Source organism: Oryctolagus cuniculus, chromosome 13 (assembly GCF_051225735.1).
Source record: "Oryctolagus cuniculus isolate XC-2025 breed Fujian yellow rabbit chromosome 13, ASM5122573v1, whole genome shotgun sequence".
Taxonomy (NCBI): Eukaryota; Metazoa; Chordata; class Mammalia; order Lagomorpha; family Leporidae; genus Oryctolagus; species Oryctolagus cuniculus.
The window spans coordinates 72,477,810-72,504,374 of record NC_142879.1 but is presented as its reverse complement, the minus strand read 5'-3'; the positions used below and the strand labels follow the sequence as shown (position 1 = coordinate 72,504,374).

Below are 26,565 nucleotides of genomic sequence, written 5' to 3'. Positions count from 1 at the left end.
TGCCATTTTGCTATGAAATAGGGCAAATGCTGCTATTAACATTAACAGAGCATGGAAGCACTCAGCAATAGAGAAAAGACATAGCACATTCTCTCAACTTGGGTAGATAGAGCTATGCCACATTTCCATGAAGATTTGGGGTAGTTCTTTTTAAGAAAAAGGAAAAAAAAATTCTCCTAATAGACTTCATGGGAATTAGCATCAAAAGCAAATTTAAATAAAAAGCCATTTGGGATTTTCAAAAACCTCTTTCACTGCCTAAAAATGGCTAGAGATTTGAACCATATTATAGGGAAAAAAATAAATTTCCTGTGCTCAAAACCTTGATGTATTTTCAACCTACATGTCACTTTAATAGCTTGGTTATATAATTGCTGTAGTAATAACTAGGTTAACACATTGTGCATCTCATCTGAGGATCACGGTAGGCTTCGGTTTTTCAGCCATTCATCCATACTAGGAAGTAGTAGTTGTGCATGAGACAAAGGTCTAGCTGGTGAATCATAAAATTAAATCACCTGGCCCCAGTGTCAATCAACTCATGAACATAATAAAGTGCAGAATCCAACAGGTTTGGTTTATAAATTCCATAATCTTTTCACTCGTTTGAAAGTAGCATTTGTCCCACCGTCTGATCTGCACACACCAGATCATATGTCTTCCGTCCTGGTAGCTAGAAGCTGTTTGGTGGGGATCAGTTATCTTTGTGAGTAAAGTGGATTCGTGCGCTTTGTTTTACAGAAACCCTAGCTTTTGCTCTCTTAATCCTCACTCTTTTCCAAGATGTATTTTCTTCTTCAGAAAAAGCAGAGACATTCAGGCCAATGGGGCTGTTAGGCTGTTACGACCCCACAGAGTCCTTCTTAAGTTGCAATTTTCATTCTTGCCAAGATCTGTCCCAGACAACCACACCCAAAAGCTTAGACTGTTCAATTCTTCTCTTTCTGCCCCACCTGTTGCTTCTTTCTCTGGGACCTAATGTTATGCCCTAAGTGTGTCCTCCCAGCTGTTGCCACTCAGCTGTTGCATTTTGTCAAACAGTGCTTTCTCCCCACCCCAACCCCCCCCTTTTTTTTTTAAAGTTAACAACACGTGACCATAAGATAAGCACCTTTGGCCCTTTGGGAAGACTATGTGGAGAGGGTAGGGGTGTTGAAGGGTGGATTGTGAGACAGTTAAAAACCTCACTTCGATAAGTATAAATTGTGCTCCTGCCGCCAAGCTGGCACCAGATAAGGGCACCTGGTATAGTTGGACAAATCTTCCAGAGGGAACTGAAACATTGCTTCTAAGAACTGTTTTTTTTTTTTTCCCCCAGAGTGCCTTCCATGTGCAAATCACTGTGCTAGACAGGGAAGCCTTTTTTGTCTCCCCGCCCTTTCCCTAGGCTTCTCCTTCTCAATTTTCACATCCTATTTACTCACTTCATGGTCCACAGTCTTGCCTCCTCTCCCTCCTCCCGCTCCTCCCCCTCCTCCTCCTGGGTAGTGTCTGGAAAGGAATCCCACTGTTCAATGCAAAGACAGCTGTTCCTAGTTCAGAAATCAGCCTTGGTCAAGGCAAGTCAAACTCGATTTCTCTCTCGGATAAAGCAGCCCACCACCCCTCGCTTCTCTTTGGTAGTCACCAACCTCCACAGACACACAGCTGTGGAGGAAAGCTTCAGACACTGACTTCCATTTAAGAGAGAACGGGCAGAGAGGAGAGACAAAGCTGTTGCAGTGGTATAATGGAGAAAGGACAAAAAGAAGGCAAGGGCAAGTTAGGGAGGGAGATGATGAGATGGTTGGGCTCTGGGTCTGAGAGATCCAGGGCGTTCATATTGCACCCCCTTGGAATGGAAGCTTCTGAAAATCCTAGAGGGGCGTCTCAGGAGCATGTTCGCAGGTATGTATACAAAGACCCCCGTTCAGCTGGAGTGCCTCTGCCGAAGGAAGATAGACTTACCATCTTGTCTTTTGGCTCTCTTAAAAACAGATTCAGAAAAACACAAGACTGCAAAAAGCCAGTAGAAGCTATTCTCAAGGGACAGTGACTACTTAATATTCCCTTAAAAATGTAAAATAAGAGTTTAATAACTAATTCATCTTTATAGGCATTTAATTTGGCTTAAATCATTTTAGAAATGTGATAAAGTCACTATTCCAGAGGCTTTCAAAATGGAGAAAAATAAGCGCTTGTTTTAAACTTACGATTGGTGCTATAAATATTTATTTTTATGTGATACCTTTATGGAACCAAGAAAAGATGCATTTATGACGTATCACTTAAGGATTCGTTTGGGTGTTTTCTTAAAACCCATCTTTAAAAAATCAGTTTATTTTTGCAACTTGCTAATGAAATTGGAGTAAGCCAAGAACAAACACATGGCCACAAAGTCAGATACTCTCTCAGGTACTTAAAATTCATGTGGATTTCAAATTTATTGCCGGGAAATGATCGGAAATTCCCTGAAAGCATCTGTATTTCTTGCTCCAAATGGCTCTGAACACTCTGGGCTTTTTTTGTTTTTCAACTGAAACAGCTATGTTAATATATTGTGAATTTGAAAGCGTGATAGGGGAAAGATGTTTTGAATTCTGGAGTGTGATGAGTAGCCAGAAGTTGGGGGGTAGGGGGGAGGCAAGACAGGCTTTTTGAGTCTTCAGTGCAGCCCTGATCCATCTTTGTTTTGTAATTTCATTGTTGATAGCTACTGCTTTTAAAGAGATTTCTATTTGGGAAGTTTTATATATAAAGTTAGGATTATACAATCATAAAAAATGGAAAATTTGTCCAAATACAGGGGGTTGTGTGCAGGAGAAGAAAATTAACTCTTTGGTTATAAACACTAATCACAATATGTCAGGCTTCGATCTCCATGGTGTAAACTTTGCAAAAATATTGAAAGAATATAGATGGGCTATATTCTGGTTCATTGATTGAATGAGGTGGGAGGAAGAGAACTCTTCCAATGTGTACTTGATGCACAAATGCATTTATTAGCAGTCTGTTTCCATTGAGAGCTTTTTTTTAAGTGTTAGTGATAATTCAGTGCTTAAACAATAGTCATTGGACAAAACTGAGCGAGCATGAGGGATGAGGAGGGAAGTGAGGCGCTGAAACAGCACAGAGCACTCACTCCCCTTGGAAGGCCCCATATAAAATGAGGTCATTCAGGAACTTTCCCTTGAAGTGCTTCCAATTCCTGAATTGCCTTTTGTTTGGGAAATGAATAGCAAGTTGATTAAAAAAGAGAGAGAGAGAGAGAGAGAGAGAGAGAGACAATTAGGGAAGGTAGGGGGATGGGACCAGAGAAGAGCTTAAGGTTTTTATACAATGGGGTTAAAACTATGAGGAAACTTCATTGTTCCCCACAGGCCCCAGCCCCAGTGATGCCAACACAATGCGTTGTCACCAACCAGTTCCTGTCCATGAGACAGGCTTGCTGACGGCCTTGTCCCCTCTCACTGCTGATGATAAGATCCTGGGCTATAAAATAGCCTCATTGAACCCAAGTGTTCAGCAGTGGCCCAGTGCACTGTCTGCCAGATGACTCCAAGTGCCAAAACATGATACCTGATGGCTCATTACTGCAGGAAAATTTATAAAGGACCCCAATGCGTTGTTTTTAGGTGTTTTCCCCTTCTGCCAAAGCAGTGAAATGAGAAATTTAAGCTTTTCATCAGGTGGTATTTGGTTGGGTGTTTGTGTTTTGTTTTCATTTTTAAGCTCAAGAGCATTTGGAATTTATATTTTTAAGAAGAGCTATTGTGTATGTGCTGTGATTAAGGACACTGAGGAGATATTAGAGATGAAGCTACAACTGGAAGACTGTTGTGTATAATCTACGGGGCGTGTGCACGTATGCAGATTTCCTTCTCTCTGGCACCTACATCAGGTGTCCATGCAGTCACTACATTATTTATGTCCTTGGTAGCCACAGTATTTAAATTCAGCTGCACTTCATATTTAAACTCAGCTACACTTCGTAAGCTTCCCTTGCGTCACGTCAGCATATCATGTGCTGTGAGTTTTCTTTTATAGGTGACCCTGGTTTTGCTTCTAACTTTAAATGGTAAAAGCAAATGTGCTTTGAAAACTATGCTACACTGTAGTTGTTAAATAAGGCAATAACCTATGCACTTGTAATTCTCTCTCTATGACCTACTTACATACTACTTCACCCTCCTTATAGTATGATTAAAAGCTGCTTTGAATCCACTATTGCCTCAAGGGATTTGAGGCTAGAATTTAACAAACTGCTGAGAAGGCTTAAGTCAGTAAGAGGGCTTCCCTACAGCTTCTTCTAACTAATTCACATGCAATTAAAGAGAAAATAAATATTTCAGAAGTGTACATGTTAATGAAGCATGTTCTACCTTATAGAACGTAGCTATGTCCAAAGCTTTATTCCACAGCTGATTGGAAAACATTTCCATTTGATCAACATGGTCACGTTTTGGTTCGGTTGTGGAGGCCATTTCACTCATTCTTTCTAAAGCAAGTCTGTTATATAGTCAGGCCATAATGTACCTTAGGGATTTCTGCAAATAATATATGGAAAAACAAGAGCTGTCAAGGTTTGTCTTCATTTATCCAGCTAATTACTTTATCAAGATAATTGAAGACCAATGAAAATCTTTTAATTTCAAAGGCAGTCAGCAGTAGCTGGAGTTGGGAGTAAATATAGTTTAGTATCAGGAGAAGTTGGGTATTTGTGGACATAAGAATTCATTTTATTGGAACTGTTTCTTAATCCCTTATAAGCCTACAAACTGGCTCCTCAGGAAAGGTAATATTCTCAAGTGAAGGTTTGTCTCATTTTATATCTCGCTGTCTTGGAATCCGAAGGTTAAAAAGCCAGATACATTGTTCAGCTGAAGAAGGAAACCAAGTTAATTAAATGTGTAGACCTAATTAAGTATTTCAGGTTGGCTACTGCGTAATGCTCAGTCCATCAAGACTGTACTTAATATTGATAATGCAGATTTAAAGTTGACAGGTAAAATCTATTTTCCTTAATAACGTCTGAAGGTAGCACATGATCACAGAAGAAATTGGTGAGAAAAAAATCAAAACAATCTTTTCTCCATATTGTGTCTGATACACTTAATTACTGGTGACTTTATCTAACCCTCTGGCTACCGTGACTGTATTCCCAGGCGTGCCTTGATCTGTGAGGAGAAGGCCCAGCTCCATAGCACAACTAGAGCGAAAATCAGATTTTTTTTTAAATGAAGTCGTAATCTCTGTGTATAAACTATGATAGCATCTATTGCATTCGTGTGTGTATGTATGCACACTTGAGTGGCATTATCTTTGAAGTTTAAGATACTTCATGACACAATAAAACAAAAAGCAATGGTTTCCAAAAGGGGCGAACTATAAACCTCTGGGACACAATTTATGAAGCCGATTTGGAATGTGACATATGCCACCAAGAAGTTTCACAGATTGGTGAATACGTGGTGAACAACCAAACAATGAGAAAGCTAAATTAGAATGTCACTTTATAAATGACTTATCTTTCAAAAACTTTCTCAAATCACTTGGGAAAATTAAACTCTCCCGCTTCTGTTCAAGCCCTGTGCCATTTTTCTCAGCATTCTTATTAGTGCTCATAAATCAGTCAGAAATCTTAAGTGGGCATTTAAGCTCACGGCCATTACACTGTAGACCTAACAGTCATAAAGTCTTACCCTGTTGGTTTTTAATTATGATGTGAAATCCTCGGAAATGACAGATCTCATGATTTATCGTTTTAAAAGAAAAGATGATTTATTACTGTGACTTTCAGTCTCTCATCCTTGGTACTGGGTTCAAGATGATGCGAAAGGCAGGCAGTTGTACAGAGACGGATTAGTCCTTCTCCTTAAAGCACTGCTCCAAGTCTCTGAATGTCGCTTGGGCCATTGATTCGATGTTTTCTTTGCCTACAACCACGGGCACGCTTTCGGTCATTGTTCGCTCCTACGTCCGCTGGCGAGCATCTCCCGCCAAGGAGCAGCGACACAGACACTCGTGCTGCTCCTGTCCCCCGTGGCCTCGGCTTGGGAGCGTGTTTCTGGTCTGGAAGTGAGTCAGGCTCTGGCACCACAATGGCTCTAAGCCTCTACTACAAGTGGCCATTGCGGCCTCGTGCCAGGTGCCGTGGCAATGGGGAATTGAGTGGAGTGGAGCCAGAGCAGGGAATGAGCGAGCGAGCATTTCGGAAGCTTAGCGACCTTCGCCAAGTGTGGCCATGCTGAAGGACGGGGCGCTCAGCTCCTCCGGCTGCCAGCCGGCCGGCCGGCCGGCCTCGCCTACCCTGCTGGCTCTCTCCCCGGGGCGGCAGGGTGCGGGCCGGGGTTGGGCCGGGCGGGCCCGCAGGGGTTAAGCAGCGGCGCAGCGGGCGCCCGAGGAGCTCCGCCCCCGCCCCGCCGCACCTGGCGCTCGGCTGCCCGCCGCCTCAGCACTGGATTTCGGAGGGGATTGGCGGAGAGCGCCAGGGAGAGAATGTGACAAGTGCCCGCTCGGCGGCCGCCGGGGGAGGCCGCGCGCACCTGTCCCTGCCCGTCTCGCGCCGCCCGCGGCCGCTCGGACGCGCGCAGAGCCGCCCCCCGCCCGAGCGCCGCCGCCGCCGCCGCCGCCGCCGCGTGCGCCCGAGAACATGACTTCTGCCTTCAAGCTGGATTTCCTCCCGGACATGATGGTCGAGGGCCGCCTGCTTGTTCCTGAGAGAATGTGAGTAAAGCCGGCAGGGCCGAGCGGCCGCGCGGGCGTTCTCTCCGCTCCAGAGCCGGCCGGCGCTGTGCGGCGCGGCGCGAAGGGGGACGGGTGGCGCTCGCGGCTGCGGGACGCGTGCCGGCCGCTCCGGAATCCGCCGCCTCTCTGAGCTTTCGGAAGCCAGCGCTGGACGCGGGCTGGAGAGAGTGTCCGGACGTGCTTCGCTGAGCGGGGCGCGGCGGCGTCCCGGGGTTTGAGCTGGGTGAGGCGGTGCGGGGCTCAGGGGGGTTGCGGGGCCGGCGAGCTGGGCGCGGCTGCGTCCCGGGGTCCCGCAGGGGTGAGCCGGGGCGGGGCCGAAGGGTCCGGGGGAGGACCGGCGAGCGGGTCCCGGCGGCGGGAGCAGAACGGGGCGCGGCGCCCGTCTGGATCCCGGCGGGGTGAGCGGGGCGCGGCGTCCCGGGGACCGGCCAGCGGGGTGCGGGCTCCGGGGCGGGGTGTGCGCGTGCGAGTGTGCACGCTTGGGTCGGTTGAAATGCGGGGCTGAAGGCGCGCCTCCCTTAACCCAGTTACCCACTCCTCTGACTTTGCTTTTGCCAAGCTTGCTTTTCTGAGGTGGGAAGAGGGGGGAAGGGAGCGGAGGGGCCGGGGGTGTTGTGTGGAGGGATGCGGGGGGATCACAAAGCCTTAAGCTTAGCCAGGTGTGATCTGTTGCAGAAATTAGAGGTAATTTTTACGTAATCACGATGGTTTGTCTGATCTATGCAGTCTGTAATTTAATAATTAATGTGATTCTGGTGGCTTTACGTGTCGTGGAGCTGGGGTAGAGCGTTGATTGGGAGGAGTAGCGAGCTGAGATTCCTGAAGAAAGGGAAGTGTGTCGAATTTTTATCTGGCTCGTTAGTCTCGATAGGAAAGTTCCTCTTATCAGCTCAGGAAACTGTCAAGTCTTAGAGGAACGACTTGTATTTCAGGCGTGTTAAGAAAAGAAAATCTGGGAGATAGAAAATGGATCGCCAGAGTGGAACGGAAAGGTCTGTGTCTTTTTTAGACAGCGAGTGTATGAAACTGTCTCTTTTCAGGTGAGAAATTTGGGAGTGGATCGAGGCTACATTTAATCTTCCGCAAAAAAAAAAAAAAAAAAAAGGCTGCCGCCGTTAGAGTGCATAGGCAATGTTTTGTATTCTAGCCCTGCACTAACATCCTTATGCTTTCTGGCACCTTACGGTCCTCTTCTCAGGCTCAGGCCATTCCAAGCTTTATGACCCATTTCCCTGGCAAGCCAACTTTCTCTTGCAATGCTAGATTATTTTTCGAGTGTGTTGAGAGTTGAGGTTCCTGAGATACTGCGCAGTGGGCAATTATTGAGGCCCTCGGATTGGATTTTTTTTTAAGTTGGGGGAGGGGAATGCTAGACTCCAAGCACCCTTAAATGTAAGTTTTCCTTTTCGCTGAATGTTAACTTGCTTGGATAGGATCCGGTTTACTGTCTCTACTGAGTTAATAAGATAACATAAAATATCGGATTTTCTTTTGGCAGTTTCTCTGAGAAATTAATCTTGATTAGGAATACTCCCATGATATTTGTTTCTAAAAATCTCTCTCTCATCCCCTTGTTAAGGTGCAAATCTGCTTGGATACAGTACATGTTTGCACATGAGCTAGTTTGAAAGTTTTCTGTGGTTTCTCCTCTGTAGGCTGCAGTGTCCGGGCTAAACCAGAGAACTGGCTTGATCATGATTTCGAATTTAAGGTCACCTGCTACTTACATGACTGTATGTGTAGCTGCTGAGTGCTCTATGAGTGTGAAGCATTAATGGTCCCTAAAGCTGCACTCCCTTGCCAATTACACTATGAATTATGAAAATTTAATTTGTCTTTTACATTTGGTGGATGCGTGTGGCTTGTTGAAAGTCTTTGCTGTCAACAGAGGCTTTGTATCTTACCCACGGAGGCTCTAGAAATCCTAACGTGACTTCTGCCACTGCTCTTCCAAATGTTAGTTATTTCCAAACGATAGGCTTTGGAATCAAACCCAGATTGTTTGCAGCTTTTGTTAACTGGTGTTTTATTAAACAAAAAAAACAAAAAGATTTCTAAATGAGGTTTATGTCCAAGATAACTATTGTATATCTTCATAATCCTGAGAATACTCACTTTTCCAAAGTAATTTGTACTTATAGTAGATAGTGTATTTGGGGTCAGAGGTGTGTAGGAGAGAACAAAATGCTTAAAACCCACAAAGTCGGTATATTTTAATACCATATTCACACAGTTGAGAAAATAGTGTGGATTCATTGTTTTGGGGACTGGTTGTCATCTATAGTATATTGCCATCTGGACTAAATTGCACTCTGCTAGGTATTGGCCTGTTCCTAAAAGGAACTTAAATAAAGCATGGTGGGTTGTTGTTTTTTGTGTGTGTGTGTTTGTTGATTTTCTAAAGCAGAACATATTTTCAATGGCGTTTTCCCACAAGAATGTATTAGATAAGTTTGCAAGATGTAATACGTTTGAGTCCTCAAGGCAGATGAACAAATAGCTTTTTGAGATGAATTATTAAGCTTGATGGCCCCACGAGCCAGTCAGTGTTCAAAGAGCCCGTATCATTTAGGACTCTCTCGTGGAATATAATCACTGTAACATATGCTTCGAATTATTGGGGTGATACCAGCATTATGAATGGAAATGGGCGTTTTCAATAATCTTTACTATGGAAGTCTTTGTGTTATTATAGAATATCATGTACAGCAGGTGCAATGAAAATGGGAACAGATTTTTTTTTTTTCATTCTTTTGTAAAATGGGGCAGTTGGCTTTGGGTTGGAGGAGGGAATTTCTCTTTCATTGTTTCACCTTTTTATTCATATCATATAAATGAATTGAGGTATATATGTGAATTTTAAAATAAGACTGAGAAATGCTATCTTAGAATTGAGAAATTATAAATGAACACATTTGCAAGAGGGTAGCTTAAAAAGTATTCAGATTTGTGATGTTAGATACCAAGAAGAGGTTACCAATGAATTAAAATGAAATCTTATTTTTTTATGTATGAAAAATAACCTACTGAAAACAAGAAAAGTTACCTTGACTGTAAATTAATCAGCTTGGTGAATGAGCTTTTTTTTTAAGTTCGTCAAAAATATCTGTTGGAGTATAGTTACGCTGAAAGGTAGTCCTGGGGACATCACTGTTACAAGGGCTTATAGATTAAGAAAATGTTTGAAGGGGAGTATGCCTAGTCCAAGGAGGCAGAGTTATCCCTGCTTCCCCCCAAAAAACTGACAAAAGGTGTGTGTCATGAGTTAGGTACCCGCAGTGTCCCAGGATATCTTACTTAGACCATCTCTGATCTTCACAGATCTGCAGGTTGGGGATTATCTCCATTTTACAGATTATGCTCACAGAGGATACATGCGTGCTCATGCCATAGAGGTGGTAGATGGCAAAGCCGTGGTTTTCATGTGTGGGTGGGGGAGAGGTATATGTACATGTATGTTCCTGTGTTACTAGGGAGTGAAGAGAGAACTGCAAATAAAAGTATACGACATAGGTTTGATTAGGAAACCAAACTGCTAAGAATGAACTTTGTGAGAAACACGTACATGTCACCGATTGAGGATTGACATATGATGCATCATTTTCTATTTTCTTTGTTTCAAATTCAATTATTACACACGTTCAGTAGCTAAGAAAAGAATATTTGAGTTAAAAATTTGTTGGTTTGCAAAGCGAGATGAAGATCAAAAGCAATGGAGTCCTTCTCCATGCCCACTCCTCCGCCCCTTATGGTGCTTAAAGTTTATTGGGAAAATGCAATTGTAAATAATAAAACACTAGGATAGCTGTCATTTATTACCTGATTCTATTATGGTTATGAAAGGAAATGAAAATGAGAAAACTCTAAACAAAGAGCCATGCATATGATTCTTTAAGGAAAATGTTAAAAATATTTTTCCAGGCAGGATTTCTCAGTTAACAGTGCATATTTTAGTATCAGCTGCTTTTTGAGACCAGAAATTCATCCCACATTGGCTTTTTAGAGCATGAATGTCATCTTTGATCTGGGCAGAGGTATTATTTTAATTGTGAAGTCTTGTTTAATTGTAATGTGCTGGATCGAGGTTGCTTTGGCATCTGTTGATGAGATGCAGTGAACTGGGGAAACAAGCACCTTGCAAGACAAGATAAAAAGGAGATAGAGTTTTCAGATACGAACCTAGTAATTAAGATTTCATGGGATCATTTAGAGTGTTTTTTTTTTCCCCTCCCCTGACAGCTATACCAACACTATATTTGGCCTCTGATAAAAAAATAAATAAATAAAACTGCAATCTCTTGTATACATCAGTCCTCAGCTTTGCATTTTTCTTTACCTCTCCCTTGTGGTTTTGTTTCTTACAAGTTAAACACTCACTTACCTCTTGTGAAAAGAGAGGTAATGTTTTGGCATGCAAAATTATATGATACACTTGTGTGTAGTACAGCCAGCAATGATACCATCCAGCTCTTGTGCGGAAATTCCAGGTAGTTTGCATTGTTGAGACTTACATGTAGATTTAAGAGACCAGAAATCACATTGGGAATCACATGTCATTGTCAAGAACTGAAGAACGAAAAACAACCACCTCTCACAAATGTTAAATAATACTATAAGCATCCCTTATTTGCATTTTATGGAAAATGTTATATTTTCAGCATGTCTCAAGGAACTCAATTAGTAAGGTATTGATGGGGTTTACTTTCAATGCTCAACTTTAGCCAAAACTTATCAAGTCCTTATTTCCACTTTAGCAGTATTACTGTTGGTGGGTTTTGTTCCTTCAGGGGAGGGTCACATTTTTGGTTCTTGTTTACCAATTAGGCCGCCACAAAGAGGAGTTTCTGGATGTTATATTTGCTTTACAATTGGGTAGAAAGGGAGACTTGGAAACTAATGATTTCCAGGTCATTAGCACCCACAAGTTCTCCTGCCATCCTGTTTGTTTCTATCAAGGAGGTACTGAGTAATATAATGAAGCCAGCATCAGTGCTGTGCTACTTGTGTAGCAGTGCAGAAAATGTATTTTTATTTTTCCTTAAGATAAGCCTCTTGCTAAACCTAAGAGAAATGGAGCTGCACATTCCTGGAAAAACCTATGTGGGAAACAAAAACTAATTAGAGCAGTAAATGTGATGCTCTCAGGTAATTGTAAAATAATTATTCCCCGTTAGCATCATCACTGTTTAATTGTGCCGTCCAATATCCTCATGCTCTGAATCCAGATGTGAAGGCATGGAAACCTCCTTCTCCTCCTGGGACTGGCTTTTTCATTTAGTGTGAACTTGAGACTCCTCCTAAAGGAGTTTTAAAGGAAAGGGGGAAACATTTAGGGAGATGCTGAGCAGTTTCACTTTCCCTGTTTGTTATAAATCATGACAGAAAGTGATTACTCCGACTATTTTTATAGAAGGATAATTCCAGTTATGTGGTTGAAATGCCTTGTGAGCATATTTGAGATTTACACCTCCAGTGCCAATCTGGAGTTCTATGAACGGTCTCTTTTATGAACTCCGGATTGTATGTTATGTTCATACTGAGAGTTATGTTTTAAAATCAGCTGATAATCTGAAATATAATGCTAATTAATATGTAATCATGGCTCTCAAATGACATATGAGTACAAATTCAGGTTTTGGCTAAATTTTAATTACTCCATGTAAACAAATGCCTCAGAGCCACCTTACCAGCAAATTATTAGACCCATTTTTTCCTCCTAAAGATTTATGTAAGTTAAATTTAGGCTGCATTTAGATTTAAATACCATTTCAGTTTATTCTGTACTTTTTTTTTTAACTAGGTTTATGTGGCCTTTTACTTAAGGTCAGATTTGAAATCTAATCTGTAGAGATCTCAGTTTAAATAATCTGTGCTTCCTTTAGGTCAGTGGGGGTGGGGTGGGAGTGGGGGTGGGGTGGTGGTTGTAAGAGTTAGGCAGATAGATGACCAGTTGACCAGGATCACTTTTCATAGTGATAGTGATTTAAAGATGGGATATGATATTTTGATAGTGAGTATCAATAATTTTTTTAAAAGATGTATTTATTTATTTGAAAGTCAGAGTTACATAGAGAGAGGAGAGGCGGAGGCGGGGAGGTGCGGGGAGGTCTTCCATCTGCTGGTTCACTCCTCAATTGGCCTCAATAGCCAGAGCTGCGCTGATTCAAAGCCAGGAGCCAGGAGTTTCTTGGTCTCCCACGCAGGTGCAGAGGCCCAAGGACTTGGGCCATCTTCTGCTTTCCCAGGCCATAGCAGAGAGCTGAATCAGAAGTGGAGCAGCTGAGTCTCGAACTGGTACCCATATGGGATGCCAGCGCTTCAGGCCAGGGCTTTAGGCCCCTGAGTATCAATAATTGAAATAATATACAAACCTTTCTGTTGTAACTGGAAATCAAAATCCCCAACCCAGCAGCTGCTGCGTCTGATATTTACAGTCTCAAGGACTGAAGATTTCCTGCTTGCACTGATGAAGGTGGTGACGCCATACTTGGAATGCAATTAACTTAGGCTGATTTATTTGATGTTTTAATGTAACTTTTGGACAGCTTTAAAAAGTTTTGTTGAGCATCACTTCCTTTTTATCAGACATCTTGCAATGCTGCAGTGGTCGACACTGCTCTCTGACCTTAACCATACTTCTCAAAGATGACAAGAAGAAAGTTGGCCAATTAAAAGAGCCCGTGAACAAATCTAGGGGTGAGGCCAAAAAGAAGAGGCAACCCAAAGGCAGAGTTCCAGATAAACTCAGTTAGCTTGGTTTTATTTGACAGAGCTATTTAGAACAAACTCTGTAAGGCAGTTCCCAACTAGAAACTTAGAGTGCTAGCCGTGGTCTTTGACAGCCTGAAAGTTCTCAGTTTTCCTGTTTAGGGTAGCCCTTCAGGAACTCCTGGTAAAGGACTTAAACAACTGGTTTCAAAGCAGAGAGCTCAAGTAATTCATACCAGAAATACCAAGGCAGAGGGGATTCCCAGCTGCTGGTGAAGACATATGAATAGGTCTAACAAATTGTACATTCGAAAAAATGAAACTATATAAAAGTTTTAAGTATCGTAATTTATTAAGTATGCTCTTACGTATTTCACCTTACATAACTGACTGGGTTCAGGGGACATAAAGTTTTGTATATGTGTACATATGAGTATGATTATGGAAACCCAAAGAGTATTTGAAAGGCAGAATGATAAAAAAGAGGGAGGGAGGGATAGACAAAGATCTTCCGTCTGCTGGTTTATTCCTCAAATGTCCTCAATGGCCAGGGCTGGACCAGGCTGAAACTACAATCCAGAAACTCCATCCATATCTCTCATAGGGTTGGCAGGGGCCCAAGTAGTTGGGCTATCTTCTCCTTTCTCAGGCTCATTAATAAGAAACTAGATCAGAGGCAGAGAATCCAGGGCTTAAACAGCCACTCCAGTTTGGGATAATGTCCTTGCTAGTGGTGGCTTAACCTGCCACACTATAGCACTGACCCCAGAAACCCACCTTAGTGGTCTAATTCTTCACTTTCTTAGAATATCTGACTCTTCAATGGTCCTTGTTTATAAAACTCATGAAATTGTTATACAGAGTAGCATGTTTTTGTAGGTTAGTACTTTTGCAATGGTTAAACTTAAGAGCCGGTGCTGCTGCTCACTTGGCTACTCCTCCGCCTGTGGCGCCGGCACCCCGGGTTCTAGTCCCGGTTGGGGCACCAGATCCTGTCCCGGTTGCTCCTCTTCCAGTCCAATTCTCTGCTGTGGCACGGGAAGGCAGTGGAGGATGGCCCAAGTTCTTGGGCCCTGCACCTGCATGGGAGACCAGGAGGAAACACCTGGCTCCTGGCTTCGGATCGGTGCAATGTGCCTGCCGTAGCAGCCATTTGTGGGGTGAACCAACAGAAGGAAGACCTTTCTTTCTCTCTCTCTTTCTAACTCTGCATGTCAAAAACAAAACAAAACAAAACAAAACAAAAACCACAAAACTTAAGTTTCAGAGAGGTTTTACATCTTGACCAAAGATGTATGGCACAGTCTTGACCACAGATGTGCTGTGTTGCACACCAGTAGTATCACTTAAAGAAAGGTCTCAGGACTGTGTTTTGACTCTTTTCCAGGACTTGAGATTAATATCTGTAAAAGGTGAAAAAAAGAAGTTCACTCTGATAACCCTGTCATGTTTCATTGGTGGAAAGTGAAGACCCTCCTTCCCTGTATAGTGGCCTTTTTTTTTTTTTATCTTTGCTGCATAGCTGGGGACCCCTATGTTTCTCAGTTGGAATGATATATTGCAACTGTCAAAATCTTTTAGATTTAGAATAGGGAGGGAGAAGACTCTTCACAGAAAAATCTGGACAGTGGGTGCTATATGGGGATATTTTCTTGTTTGCATAATGGCCAGCCTGGTACTTTTTGGCTGCTGCCACCATTTTTATATGATCCATATGGTTGTCCCATAGCCTCCTGCTATCAAAAGGGAGTCTTTGAAATTTTTTAATGGTTGCGTATCGGGAGTCAAACATGTAACTGAACACTTTAGATTCTGCTGAACAGAATAAAAATGGTTGAATAGAAGGTGTTTGAGCCCTTTAAGGGCTGAGTTGGTGTAAACCCATTTAAACCTGCACACATATCCTCATCCCTAGTTGTTTTCTGTTGGAACCCAGAGGAGAGCATTGGGTATCAAGCAAGTAAAGAAAGTAGAGGTGGAGATCTAACATTTCATTTTGTCCTTGAAAAACTGTCGGGGAAAAATAGAGGAGAAAGAAAAAGCACGAAGAAGGAAAGCATTTGGTAGAGGACGAATGTAATCGGTTTAGTTATGCTGATTTGATTTACAGTTCAATCCTGATTCTTTGTCCCCCACACTAGATTTAGTGAGGTCATGAACAGCGCAGCTTCTTCTAAAGTTTTCATGTTGCCTTTGATATGATTTCCTGATTTCAGTCTTAATCCTGAGACCGTATCATTGTCCTTTTCCTGAGCAGTTTCCTAAATTTCAAAAGAAGGGGCCACATCTCTCTGTGACGTAGTTGGCAAGATTGGAGTTGAGAGAGGAGAGCGGTATCTAAATACCTAGGTCATCCACTTGTAAATTCCACTGGAGCAGCTGCATGTTTCTAGGCATAAAACTGTATTTTGACTTCCTACATTACAGAAGGGGTGTTGAGTTTTCGGGTTGAGCATAAGGGTAGCATATTTCAGAATGATTAACTTTATGGATGTCATTGTCTTGGCCAATTATATTTGGCTATGCTGCAGCTGTGTTTGCCTTCTCAAAATTGTCACCAGGAAGCCTCCAACTGCAGTTACTCTCTCCAGTCCTTGCTGGTAACATCTTGCCTCCTAACTCCCATTGTCTGCTCAACCATCCCTTCCTGGTGTCATGGTTGAGAGAAATCACCTGAATCCTTTGAGAAGCCTGTATGTTTTAGAACACACTGGTAGCTCTCTTGAAGCAGTTTCCTAGTATTAAGTCTGTCTTTATATTAAATCACGTTTCCCATCAGTATAATTTGTGTTCAGTAGTCTGTATTTTCCTGGCTCCTGATCTGCATTGCCTTTAACAAGTAGATGTAGAAAAGTTGCTTCCAGCATTTTTTTTTTTTTTTTTTGACAGGCAGAGTGGACAGTGAGAGAGAGAGACAGAGAGAAAGGTCTTCCTTTTGCTGTTGGTTCACCCTCCAATGGCTGCCGCAGCCGGCGCATTGCGGCCGGCGCACCGCGCTGATCCGATGGCAGGAGCCAGGTACTTATCCTGGGCTCCCATGGGGTGCAGGGCCCAAGCACTTGGGCCATCCTCCACTGCACTCCCTGGCCACAGCAGAGAGCTGGCCTGGAAGAGGGGCAACTGGGACAGAATCCGGTGCCCCGACCGGGACTAGAACCCGGTGTGCCGGCACTGCAAGGCGGAGGATTAGCCTAGTGAGCCGCGGCGCCGGCCCCAGCATTTTCGATGGATGGTATTTGTGCTGTCTCTGTATTTATGCTAGAACACTTTGAACACAATTTTGCTTACTTGTGCTCTCTGAGGCCCCTTACACAAAGACTGCATTGGAAAGGAGACTAAGAGGCAAATCATTTTTGTTGTTGGTGGTGATGGTGATGGAATACTTGTCATCAAATTTACTTTGTTTCATCAGGCAGAATTCAGGAACTGTGTGTCTCAAGACAAAACCCATTCTAATTCACTCTGGCTATGTTTGGATTTTAATTTTCAGTGAGAAATAACTTCCTCTGTGATGATTTCTACCTGTCAGGGCCACTTGCCCTGTGTGTGGGAGAATGGACTCTCTGGAGACATAGCTTTAGGGTCTTTCCTAGCAACAGGCTGGAAGGTGGACCTTCATGGCCGGTCAGTCATCTACTAAGCACCAGCCTCTGGTCTTCTCCTGACTTGTCTTCAGCTTTATTTTTTATTTTATTTTTTTTCCTTGTTGTTGTTGTTGTTTTTTCCGGGCCTACTGCAAGTCTTTGTGACTTGTCAAGATTTCTCAACTAAAAAATAAGGATAATAAAACAGGCTTCTTACTTGCCCTGCAGTATTATTGTGAGACTGATGTTGGGAAAGGAATGATACCCTAAATATTTTATAGCTTCATGGTACTTAAAACTGACCACAAAACCACCTGTGTTTCCTGGGAGAATCTACTATAATGAAACTTCATTATAATAGGACACTTAAGGTTTACTTCTTCTGAACATTGATGCTTTAAAGCCTCAGACACACACTCCTAAAGCAGTGTCGTTCCCACATAAACTTTCAGAAAATGCTCAGTCCTCCAGACTGGTAGGAATACTGTTTTTTTTTTTTTTCCTCCCTCCTTTTTCTGCATGGTGATTGATAAATAAAATGTAGTTCATGTACCAACTGTGAACTTGTGGTCAGACCTTCCGTTCTGGAAGGGGCTGAAGCAAAAGCAGTATCTCCATCCAATATTCCCATATGTGCTTTCTGAAAAGCCTGTCTCGATTCCTGTGGATACCGATTTTGATTTTCTTAAGGGAAAGAAATCAGCTACACAATCTAAAGGCTGGGTCTCACAAAATGGGAACCTAACCCTAGCAGAAACCCAGCCATTAAGGAAAGAATTCTGATGATATGAATATGGTTGGGGGGATATTGTAGGCCTGTAGCCAACAGCATCATTAGCTCCTCAGACCACACAGGGCCAGCAGAACATGGATGTAGTGCCTCTTGGGGGAAACCACGTGGAGAAGGAATCTGTGATTGTTGCTCTATGGAAAGGGTGGTGTAGAGTTAAGACTTGATAGTGTGTGTGTTGTTTGCTGTGTGGTGTTTACCTAATTGCTGCCCAGCGACAGGATACACTCTAGTTGCTCTCTCTGTGTGCTTAATAAACAGGCATTTCCTTCTTCTGACAGAGCTGATAGAGTGCTTAGCCATCAGAGCCACCGTAATGTGAAGATTTGCTTCTCATGCTGTAAGTCATTTGATGCATTAAGATCTGACACGAACAGATTCAGTTTGCAAGCCTAACGCTTTGCTGTGTGAGTTCATTGGCTGAGGAATATCCTCTGTGACAGGCCAGGGGAATACTTGGCACCTTCTGTGGCTAAGAGCATGATTTTGATTGTGGAGAAATTCTCTAGGCCGTGAATGTCACCTCCAAGATGCAGGATCAGCCCCACATAACAGGGCATTTTATTTAAACACGGTGAACCAGATAGGACTTTGATGAAGACAGGGGAGACTTTGGCAACATCAGAGGTTATTGCTGTTCCTTAGATTGTTTGGTAAGGAAAACTAGATGTATGGCCAAAAGCTAGCAAAATATTTAGAAAAGAGGGGCAGCCATGCAGCTGGTACAAATGTTTCCATACAAATTAATTGGTACTTTGTAATCAGCACGTTTTATCTTATCTTCCTGGAAGAACTCTAATTAACTTTATAGACAGACTTTCAGTTGGGCCAAGGTTTTGTGTCTAGCTATAATAAATAGTGACCTTTATCATGCCCCTAACTATGGCTTGTTTTTCAGGTCTGCTTAGTATGTGATTCTTTTTACCCAAACTATCTCTTCTCTGTTCAAGAAAATAATTGTGCAGATTTGGAAGCCAAAAGATGTTTTCTTATGTCAATAAAACTAATTTTCTGACAGCCACTTGCTGCTTTTTGGTGTGTGTGTGTGTGTGTGTACACGCACTCACATTGTTTAGTAACACCTTTAAGGGATACTGCCTTCTTGTGGGTACATTTTCTGACAGGTTTTATAATATTGGTTCTTGATTTAGGATACAGCAGTGTTCAGCCATTAGGCTGAGGAATTGATATAAAGCATCATAATCTTCAGAAAAATTTTGCAAGGTAAGTCCTATTTTACAAATGAGGTTATTGAGATTCTATAGCATGATAAGTGCTGACAGCTCCAGCATGAACCTAAGGTCTTTGTATTGTATCACCTCAAAGTTTGGCCTGGAGGTTGTCAGTCTTTTGAGGGATTCCTCGATTCTTCTAAGACCAAAAGCAGGTTGAATTGGGATGTGCCAGTTGGCACATTGGCATCTGAATTATATGGATTGTGAATGTGAAATTCGAGTTCCTTGCTCTGACTCAGCAGTCTTGTGTCTCTTTTGTGCTCTTTGATATAAATTACTTTTGCTTGATTTTAATTTCATTGCCAGGCCAATTTCTGAGTCTGGAAGGCAAGAATGTTGTAAGAGATGGGTCAGTGGTAAGGGACACCAGAGCAGTGTCAAGCTGTCTTAACGCCTGAGGCAGATTTTCACTGCTGAGATAAGGAAGCAATTAACATTCAGTGTTGAGGTGGATCCCTGTTCTTCATTTCAATAACAGCATATTTTATAAAAAGTTTTCCTTTGGGGGTTTCATTATACACCTGGCATTTCCCCCTTTTACTTAATTTTTACATCTGCTTTAGGGTCGCCTGCAGCCCATACTTTGTCTTACTGTGAATCAGTAAAAAAGTTCTCGGGTGATGTTCACTCCCCACTGTCACCCTCAGTTGGCTACTTTATGTGGTATTCTTCCCACAGTTAAATCCATTTTGTTCCCCTGTTCTTTATAAGTAGGCCACGTGGGTAGGCAGTAGAATAAGTGAACCTTAAAGTAAGAAGACAGTGAACTTTAGGTGCTGACCAGCTGTGACCAGCTGATGTGTTGGTACCTGCTCCATTTCAAGTCATTGTGATTTCTACATTTCCATAGTTTTTTTGCTGAAATGCAGAAACATTTGATAGGCTTCTGGGTTTTCAACAAATCATAAATTTCTGTCTCGTGTAGATGGCCAATGTGAAGGAAGCGATAATAGAAAAGGTAGAGTAGAATTCATGCATGGGTTGATACAACCCATAAGCCATTTCATACCAAATATTAGCTTGTCGAAATGCCTTTACTCTTGGCAGGAGACAAGCGCTGTAACCTAAGAGGATGTGATTTGAGTGGGGTTTTCGTGCCCCATGTGCTTATTGTATTCTTGCTACTGATGCAAACATTATCTATAATTACATTTTCAAGTGACTGAAAATTGCAGGCTTTGTTGAACAAAAATACAGCCAAAGAATGGAATATATATCCACTCCACCCTCATTATAAGGCTTTCAGAAATCAAACTATAAGGCCCAATACCATGGCTCTCAACTACATGATACCAACTCCATTCTCTGATGTTTGAACACTTTGTCAAAATGCTGGCTTCCCAATGATGATCATATAATTGGAGGAAAATGCTGTTACTCCTTTAGTGCTTTTTGTGTTCCATTGTCGACTCAATCACAATGGCACCTCCTTTCACAAATCCTGTTTCCAGAAACCCCAATTTGATTTAGATCCAAGCAGGATGGGCATAGTCAAGGAAGGTGGTTGAGCTACAGACACAGCTGGCTTCCTGGCATGGGTACTGTTGCATCCCTGTGATATTATGTTATTTTCACATCAACCAATTCTCCCACCCACCACTATGGGGCTCAATTAAAAAAAAGTTGCAGGGCTGGTGATGTGGCATGGCAGGTAGAGCCACCACCTGAGATGCTGGCATCCCATATGGACGCCAGTTCAAGTTCCAGCTGCTCCACTTCTGATCCAGCTCTCTACTAATGGCCTGGGAAAAGCGGTGGATGGTGGCCCAAAGTGTTTGGGCCCCTGCCACCCACATAGGAGACCTGGATGAAACTTTGGCTCCTGGCTTTGGTTTTGCTTAGAGTTGGCCATTGTGGCTCTCTGGGGAGTAAACCAGCGGATGGAAGAACTGTCCCTCTCTCTGTAACTCTGACTTTCAAAGTAAATAAATATTTAAATAAGCAAGCAAACAAAAATTGCTTCTGAGGTAACCACATAAAGGAATCTTCCCTTGCCCTTAGAGTATGTCTGTGGTATAAGGAAAACACCTGGCCAGTTTTACTCTTCTAGACCCAAGATATTTATTTATTTATTTATTTATTTATTTATTTTATTTGAAAAGCAGAGTAACAGAGCTCTTCCATCTTTTGGTTCACTCCTTAAATGTCTGCAACATCTGGGCTTGGGTAAGCCGGAGCCAGGAGCCAGGAGCTCTATCTGGGTCTCCCATATGGCTGGCAGGGATCCAGTTACTTCGGCCATCACCTGCTGCCTCCCAGGGTCTGGGGTAACAGGAAGCTGGCTCACAAACAGAAGCATAACTTGAACCTAAGCACTCTGGTATGGGATGCAGGCTTCCCAAACAGCAGCTGAACCAGTGTGCCATTCACACCCATCCTGTAAGACCCTACTGAGAGCTTAAGTCACTGCAGTTTGAGAAAAGCAGAATGTGACATGTTGTGACTTAGTATTTTGCTCAGTGTTGATTAGCATTTTAAAATCCAGGAAACCACTTAATAAAATAGAAAATTTTCCATGGTTTTGGGATGAGAAACCTGTGGTGGGAACAACTTAGAATGATAACTGCTGTCATAGATTGTTTTTAAGGCATTGACTTTATAATAAGTGTGTGTTTTATAACATTGTAACTCACCTTCCAGGCCTTTAAAGAGTCCAAACTCTTTGGAAAACAACAACAACAACAAAAACTATTGTGATTGCTTGAATCCAAAATAAAAACAAAACAAGTACTTGACTAAGATCTCTGAGAATCCATAAATGATTCTTGATTTTTGTGGCCTTCTATGACAGGACAGACTTGTCATCACACAAAGAAATGTTTATCGGGTCGTAACTACATAACAAGCAATTAAAACCCATTTCCGTGGTGAACACCTAGTGAATTAGTTACTACCCAATGTGCATGTTTTGTTAGCTTTTCCGATACAAATTCAAATTCATGTTGAGTTTTGGACCCAACTTTATTCTTTGTTATGAAGGTCACCAGTATGTTCAGTCTTTTTAGCATTCATGAACCTGAAAAAAGCTTTCTTTGTAATACAGCATTCAACCTGAGTTTTCTCTCTCTTTGGGTGTGAGTGTAAATGTGTTGCAGCTTTTGAAGCAAGGATTCTGCAGTGACTATTCTGAGATGGGCAGTCTCCATAATGTAATTGCTCAGTTGCAAGGTATAAATGAGGGCAACTCAATTTGTATATTTCATTAGTTCCCTCTGTGAATTACAAATACTCTTTTACGTTCAGGGTATTATTTTTTGTTGGTTTTGTTTGACGGGTTATGTGTTTATGCCTCTTAATTGCCTGGGCTTTTTGATAGCTCCGGATTCTTAGCCAATGAGCAAAACTTAAAGAAGCGTAGTTAGCCTAGAACCATAGAAATTAGCTTTCAAAGTTATCTAATTCTCAAGGTTTCTTATGTGCCTCTGCAATAGTAAATTGGTTCTACTGTAGTGTTGTAAATACAGTGCAACTCAGAAAATGCTTTGCAGTTGTACAGTCTGTACTGCGGATGGAATAGTTAAAATTAAGTTGGACAGCTGAGGAGTTTAGGATTTATGAGTCACAGCTGACCTGTTATTTGGCTGAACTATCAGTTGTTTTGTTGTCATGTGGGAAACAACCTAAACATTTTCTATACCGAAGTCTGTTCCTTTTTCTTTTACTTTAAAACGCCTGCCAGTGAAGAAGAGTTGCAGCTTATCTTAAGTGTCATTCTTAACACAAATATTCAGGTTTCAGAGCCTCGCAATATACTGGATGGCTGCTGGCTGTTCTAAATGTTACAGACTTTTATGACGGGTAACCATAGTTCTAAGATTGCAAACCTTGAAACATTTGGTTACTCTGAGCTTCCTCCAAAGCTGTTGGCTGTGCCTCTTTCTACTTCAGGGAGGTACTAGTTTACCATGAAGAAGGATCTGCACTTTTGTGTTGTTTTCAGCTATGTTGTATTAATAACAAATTTCATTGTCGGAACACAAAAAATGAACTGTTCCAACCCTCTACAGTCTTCATGCTTCTTCGGGTAGATCAGATGAGGTGTATAAAATACTGCTTCATTACTTTTTTTTTATGGCTACATCTGTTTCCCTCTTAGATTCTTTAGAAATACATCATGTATTTGTTTCTAAGAATACTGGAGGAAACGTGGTCTGTCAGTGGAAATGTGCATATATGTCTGTGCTTTTGTGATCTTGGCCATTTGAATTATAGAATCCAGTTAGCTAATGAGAGTGGAAGATCAACATTCATGAAAACGTAATATTGTTGTTCTCTTCCATCTAAAAAAGCTGCAAGAGTAGTATGCCCTTCTCCATTAGACCAGATTTCCACAGAATTAATTGTGCAAACCAGGAAGTGTTGATTTTTACCTGGTCGATCCTTCTGCTCCCTGAACATCCTGTAGAAAAGCTCTTTAATTTACCCTGGAGAACAGTTGGCACAGATCAGTGGAAATGAAAGGATGGGATAGCTGCCACTTAATTGAGATTCCAGATAAGGCCTCAAACACTTTTCGTGCTCTTGGTACTCAGGATACTGGGAGGAGGTGTCCTGGTATGGGATACTTCCAGCTCATGCCTGGGATACTTCCAGCCTGTTGCCCGAGTATTGTTACCACATCCCTTTCTTAATGTCCTAGTTTGTATAATACATTACGTGGTCCCCCGCCTCACATTGACTCTTCTGTTTTTTAAGGCTGTACATTTGGATTAACCCAAAGCAGTCCACAAAAGTAGTTACCCATGCTTTTAAATGTCCAGGAAAAGATTTTTCAGCCTTTTTTTCCTGAGCCTTATAAATAGAAAAGCTATTCAAAACTTAACAAAAGTTTAAACAAAAGCTTATTTGGTGTTTCTAATGGTTAGCATCCTGCTGGGAACTTTGGGATGCGCTATCTCATTAACTTGGTTTTACTTTAACGGGAATCTCTTGGGCGGGAAATTCCTCTCTGGAGCTGTCAGTGAGTACAGTTTCCTCAGCACCTGGGTTCAGTGTTGGAAGACCTTCAGATGAGTCTTTCAGGGCGAGCTTTCTCTCTTGAGTTAAATTCATGAAATAACTATTCCTCATTCTGGAAAGCTCAAACAGGAAGCTCGGATGCCTGCGGTAACTTTCAACTCAAAAGTATGGCTAGAGCCAGAAGTGATGTGACGATACTGCCTTCGATTGATCTCACACTGCATTTTGTAAACAGCAGAAGAGCTTAGCCAAGGTTCACACCCCAGGGTTTCCAGGTATATTTTTGAATGTTCGTCTCTGGGATACTTTTGCTCTCTATAATAACTGATAGCTCTTTTTCACACAGTGCCAGAGTTTGAGAGGATTTGTGGAAAAGGTGTGTCTAAAACTGACTTCCTGATTTTTTTTACATTTATACCCAGCTGTTTGTTATTCAGTTCAGCCATCAGCATCTGAGTCTCAATGGACCGTGTAATGTGCAGCTGTAGCCAGATGTAAGGCTTCCTGCCTCTAAAGGTTTCTGTTAGAAGCTTGGAGAGGCAGGCTAAAGACTGCTGATAACCACGTTGCCTGCATTAATTTACCCTCTGAAGCTATGCAAGTCTGCTTGGCAATTTTATTTCATGACCAACAAGCAGAGCAATGTTTGTGATCTCCATCCCTGGTAGCAGTGTTGACACTGTATACATCAAGTATATCTGCACTGATATGAAAGGTACTTGTGCAGCTAATTCAAACTGCAGCAAGCTGTCTGATCTGCATGCATTAGTACACTGGAAGCAAGGTTGTACTTAAGAAATATCTGCCAGGATTGAAATCAGACCTTTGCCTAGATTAAAATGGTTTATAGGCTGGTCTGTCAAATAGAAAATTTCTTAAAAAAATAACTTTAGAATCTTTTCTGTCTATAGTCAAACCTTGTTTCTAATTTGCATTTATTATTCCAGTCTGTGTTTCCTTTTGTGTTTATGTGATGTATCTTTGTTTAGAGGCTACAGCTTCTACTAAATTTAATTACTTCCCTTCCAGGCTTTAAATTGAGGGCAGCTTCTATTAATTGTTAATTACTTTCCTCTGCCATTTACATAGTGAAGGTGCAACTACTAATTGAGGGTGTGTTCTGCACAATGACAGGAGGCTCCTTCAGTCTCAATATTTGTCTTTCTGTGGGGACTGATTTTTATTTCTTTAATCTTTTACTAAGCATACAAGTAGACATTCCATTGATATGTTGGCCATTCTTATGATCCAGTGTTACAGAGCCCAATCATTGAGAATCATAATTAGCTCTGTGTTGCCATCTGGTGGTGTCTTGATCTCTTTAGCTTGCTTAACACCAAGTTCCAATGGGAAGATGGTACCCCCAAGTCTGTTCCATTGCTACTTTTAACCTAGGATGTGGAGACTTACAAATAGCCTAGTGATTTATTGGTGGCTGAGAGAGGAAGCAATCATATGGCATAGGTAGTTTTTAAACAGTCGTTAAAATGTTTATTGCATCCATATATTTGACAATTTGTACTTTTTTTTTTTCACCCCTATGGCCTGGGACTCTTTTTCCTTTTTAATTATCCGTGATTCCCCCACGCCTCTCCATTCTTCCTGAATATGAGCATCTTGCCCTCACTCGCCTCCCCACCCCCTTCTCTGACTTCCATTTTTAGAGAGCTTATTGAACTACCACATTGTCTGGGCTGGTGGTGGGGGTGTTTGTTTTTTTCTTTTCTACCTGAATGTCGCTTCATGAGTTTTCAGCCTCATTAGCCTTGGCTTAGTCAATCATGGTAGGTAGTTGGAGTCTGCTTAGTGATGGGTGTGTCCCGAGTCCTCTTGGGTTGGCCACAGTCCCATTCCAACAGTTTATTCAGAGAATAATGAACCACACTAAGGATTCTGTAGTTTGCTAAAAAGACAAATAGGAGTTGTTTATTCATCTACTTATTATACTCAGTATCTCACAAGGTAAAGATACTTCACAGCCTAGCTTAGGCTAGTGGTTTTTTTTTGTTTTGTTTTTGTTTTTAACTGACATTTCAGTCTGCACTTAAAGTGGATTTGCTATGATACTTCATTTTTGTGTCATGATATATTCCATGGTTCTGAACATTTTTAATTTAAACAAAACCAGAACAGTAGAGACAAAAAAATAATGGGTATACAGGTTGAATTTAGTGAGCAATGGCTAAGTGAAAGTTTGAGATTTCCTTGTTATTAGGACGCTTAGGTTTGTAGCAGAACAAAGTGGTTTTAGTCTGTAGTTTTTATTGGATTTTGTAAAACTGCTTTAAACTCCTTGGAACTCCAGGTGGGTAGCCATGGTACCTAACACATCTACCGTCTCTGCTTGTGTTAATAGGTAGGGGAATCAAAGCTTACATAGGAAATGCTGAGTGTCTCTCCATTTCCTGGAGACGATTGTCCCTGGGAGAACTGAGCCACACCAGCTGGGTGAACACGGGTCACTGTTCCAGCAGTGGACATTTTAGCTTCCATTGAGAAATGATTTCCCTTTTGCGTGCTTGTAGCAAGGCTTCTCTTTGTACAAACTACTTTCGTAGCCTCT

At 41.9% G+C, this 26,565-nt stretch overlaps 1 protein-coding gene across 40 annotated transcripts in view; it reads left to right on the top strand.

Moving 5' to 3' along the window:
- The window catches only part of CELF2 (CUGBP Elav-like family member 2), a 939,267-nt gene that overhangs the window by 577,957 nt on the left and 334,745 nt on the right, over positions 1 to 26,565 (top strand). For 7 of the 40 annotated variants that reach the window (XM_051820879.3, XM_051820866.3, XM_051820877.3 and 4 more), the window contains exon 1: positions 5,740 to 6,705. The exons of 17 other annotated variants lie outside the window; for them this stretch is intronic. In XM_051820879.3, the coding sequence (XP_051676839.1) occupies positions 6,632 to 6,705 (74 nt within the window). In that variant the 5' untranslated portion in view covers positions 5,740 to 6,631. Of the gene's footprint in view, positions 1 to 1,607; positions 1,888 to 5,739; positions 6,950 to 7,028; positions 7,125 to 26,565 lie in introns of those variants that run through there. 16 more of the 40 variants (XM_070055760.2, XM_070055750.2, XM_070055739.2 and 13 more) reach the window with 9 other exon arrangements.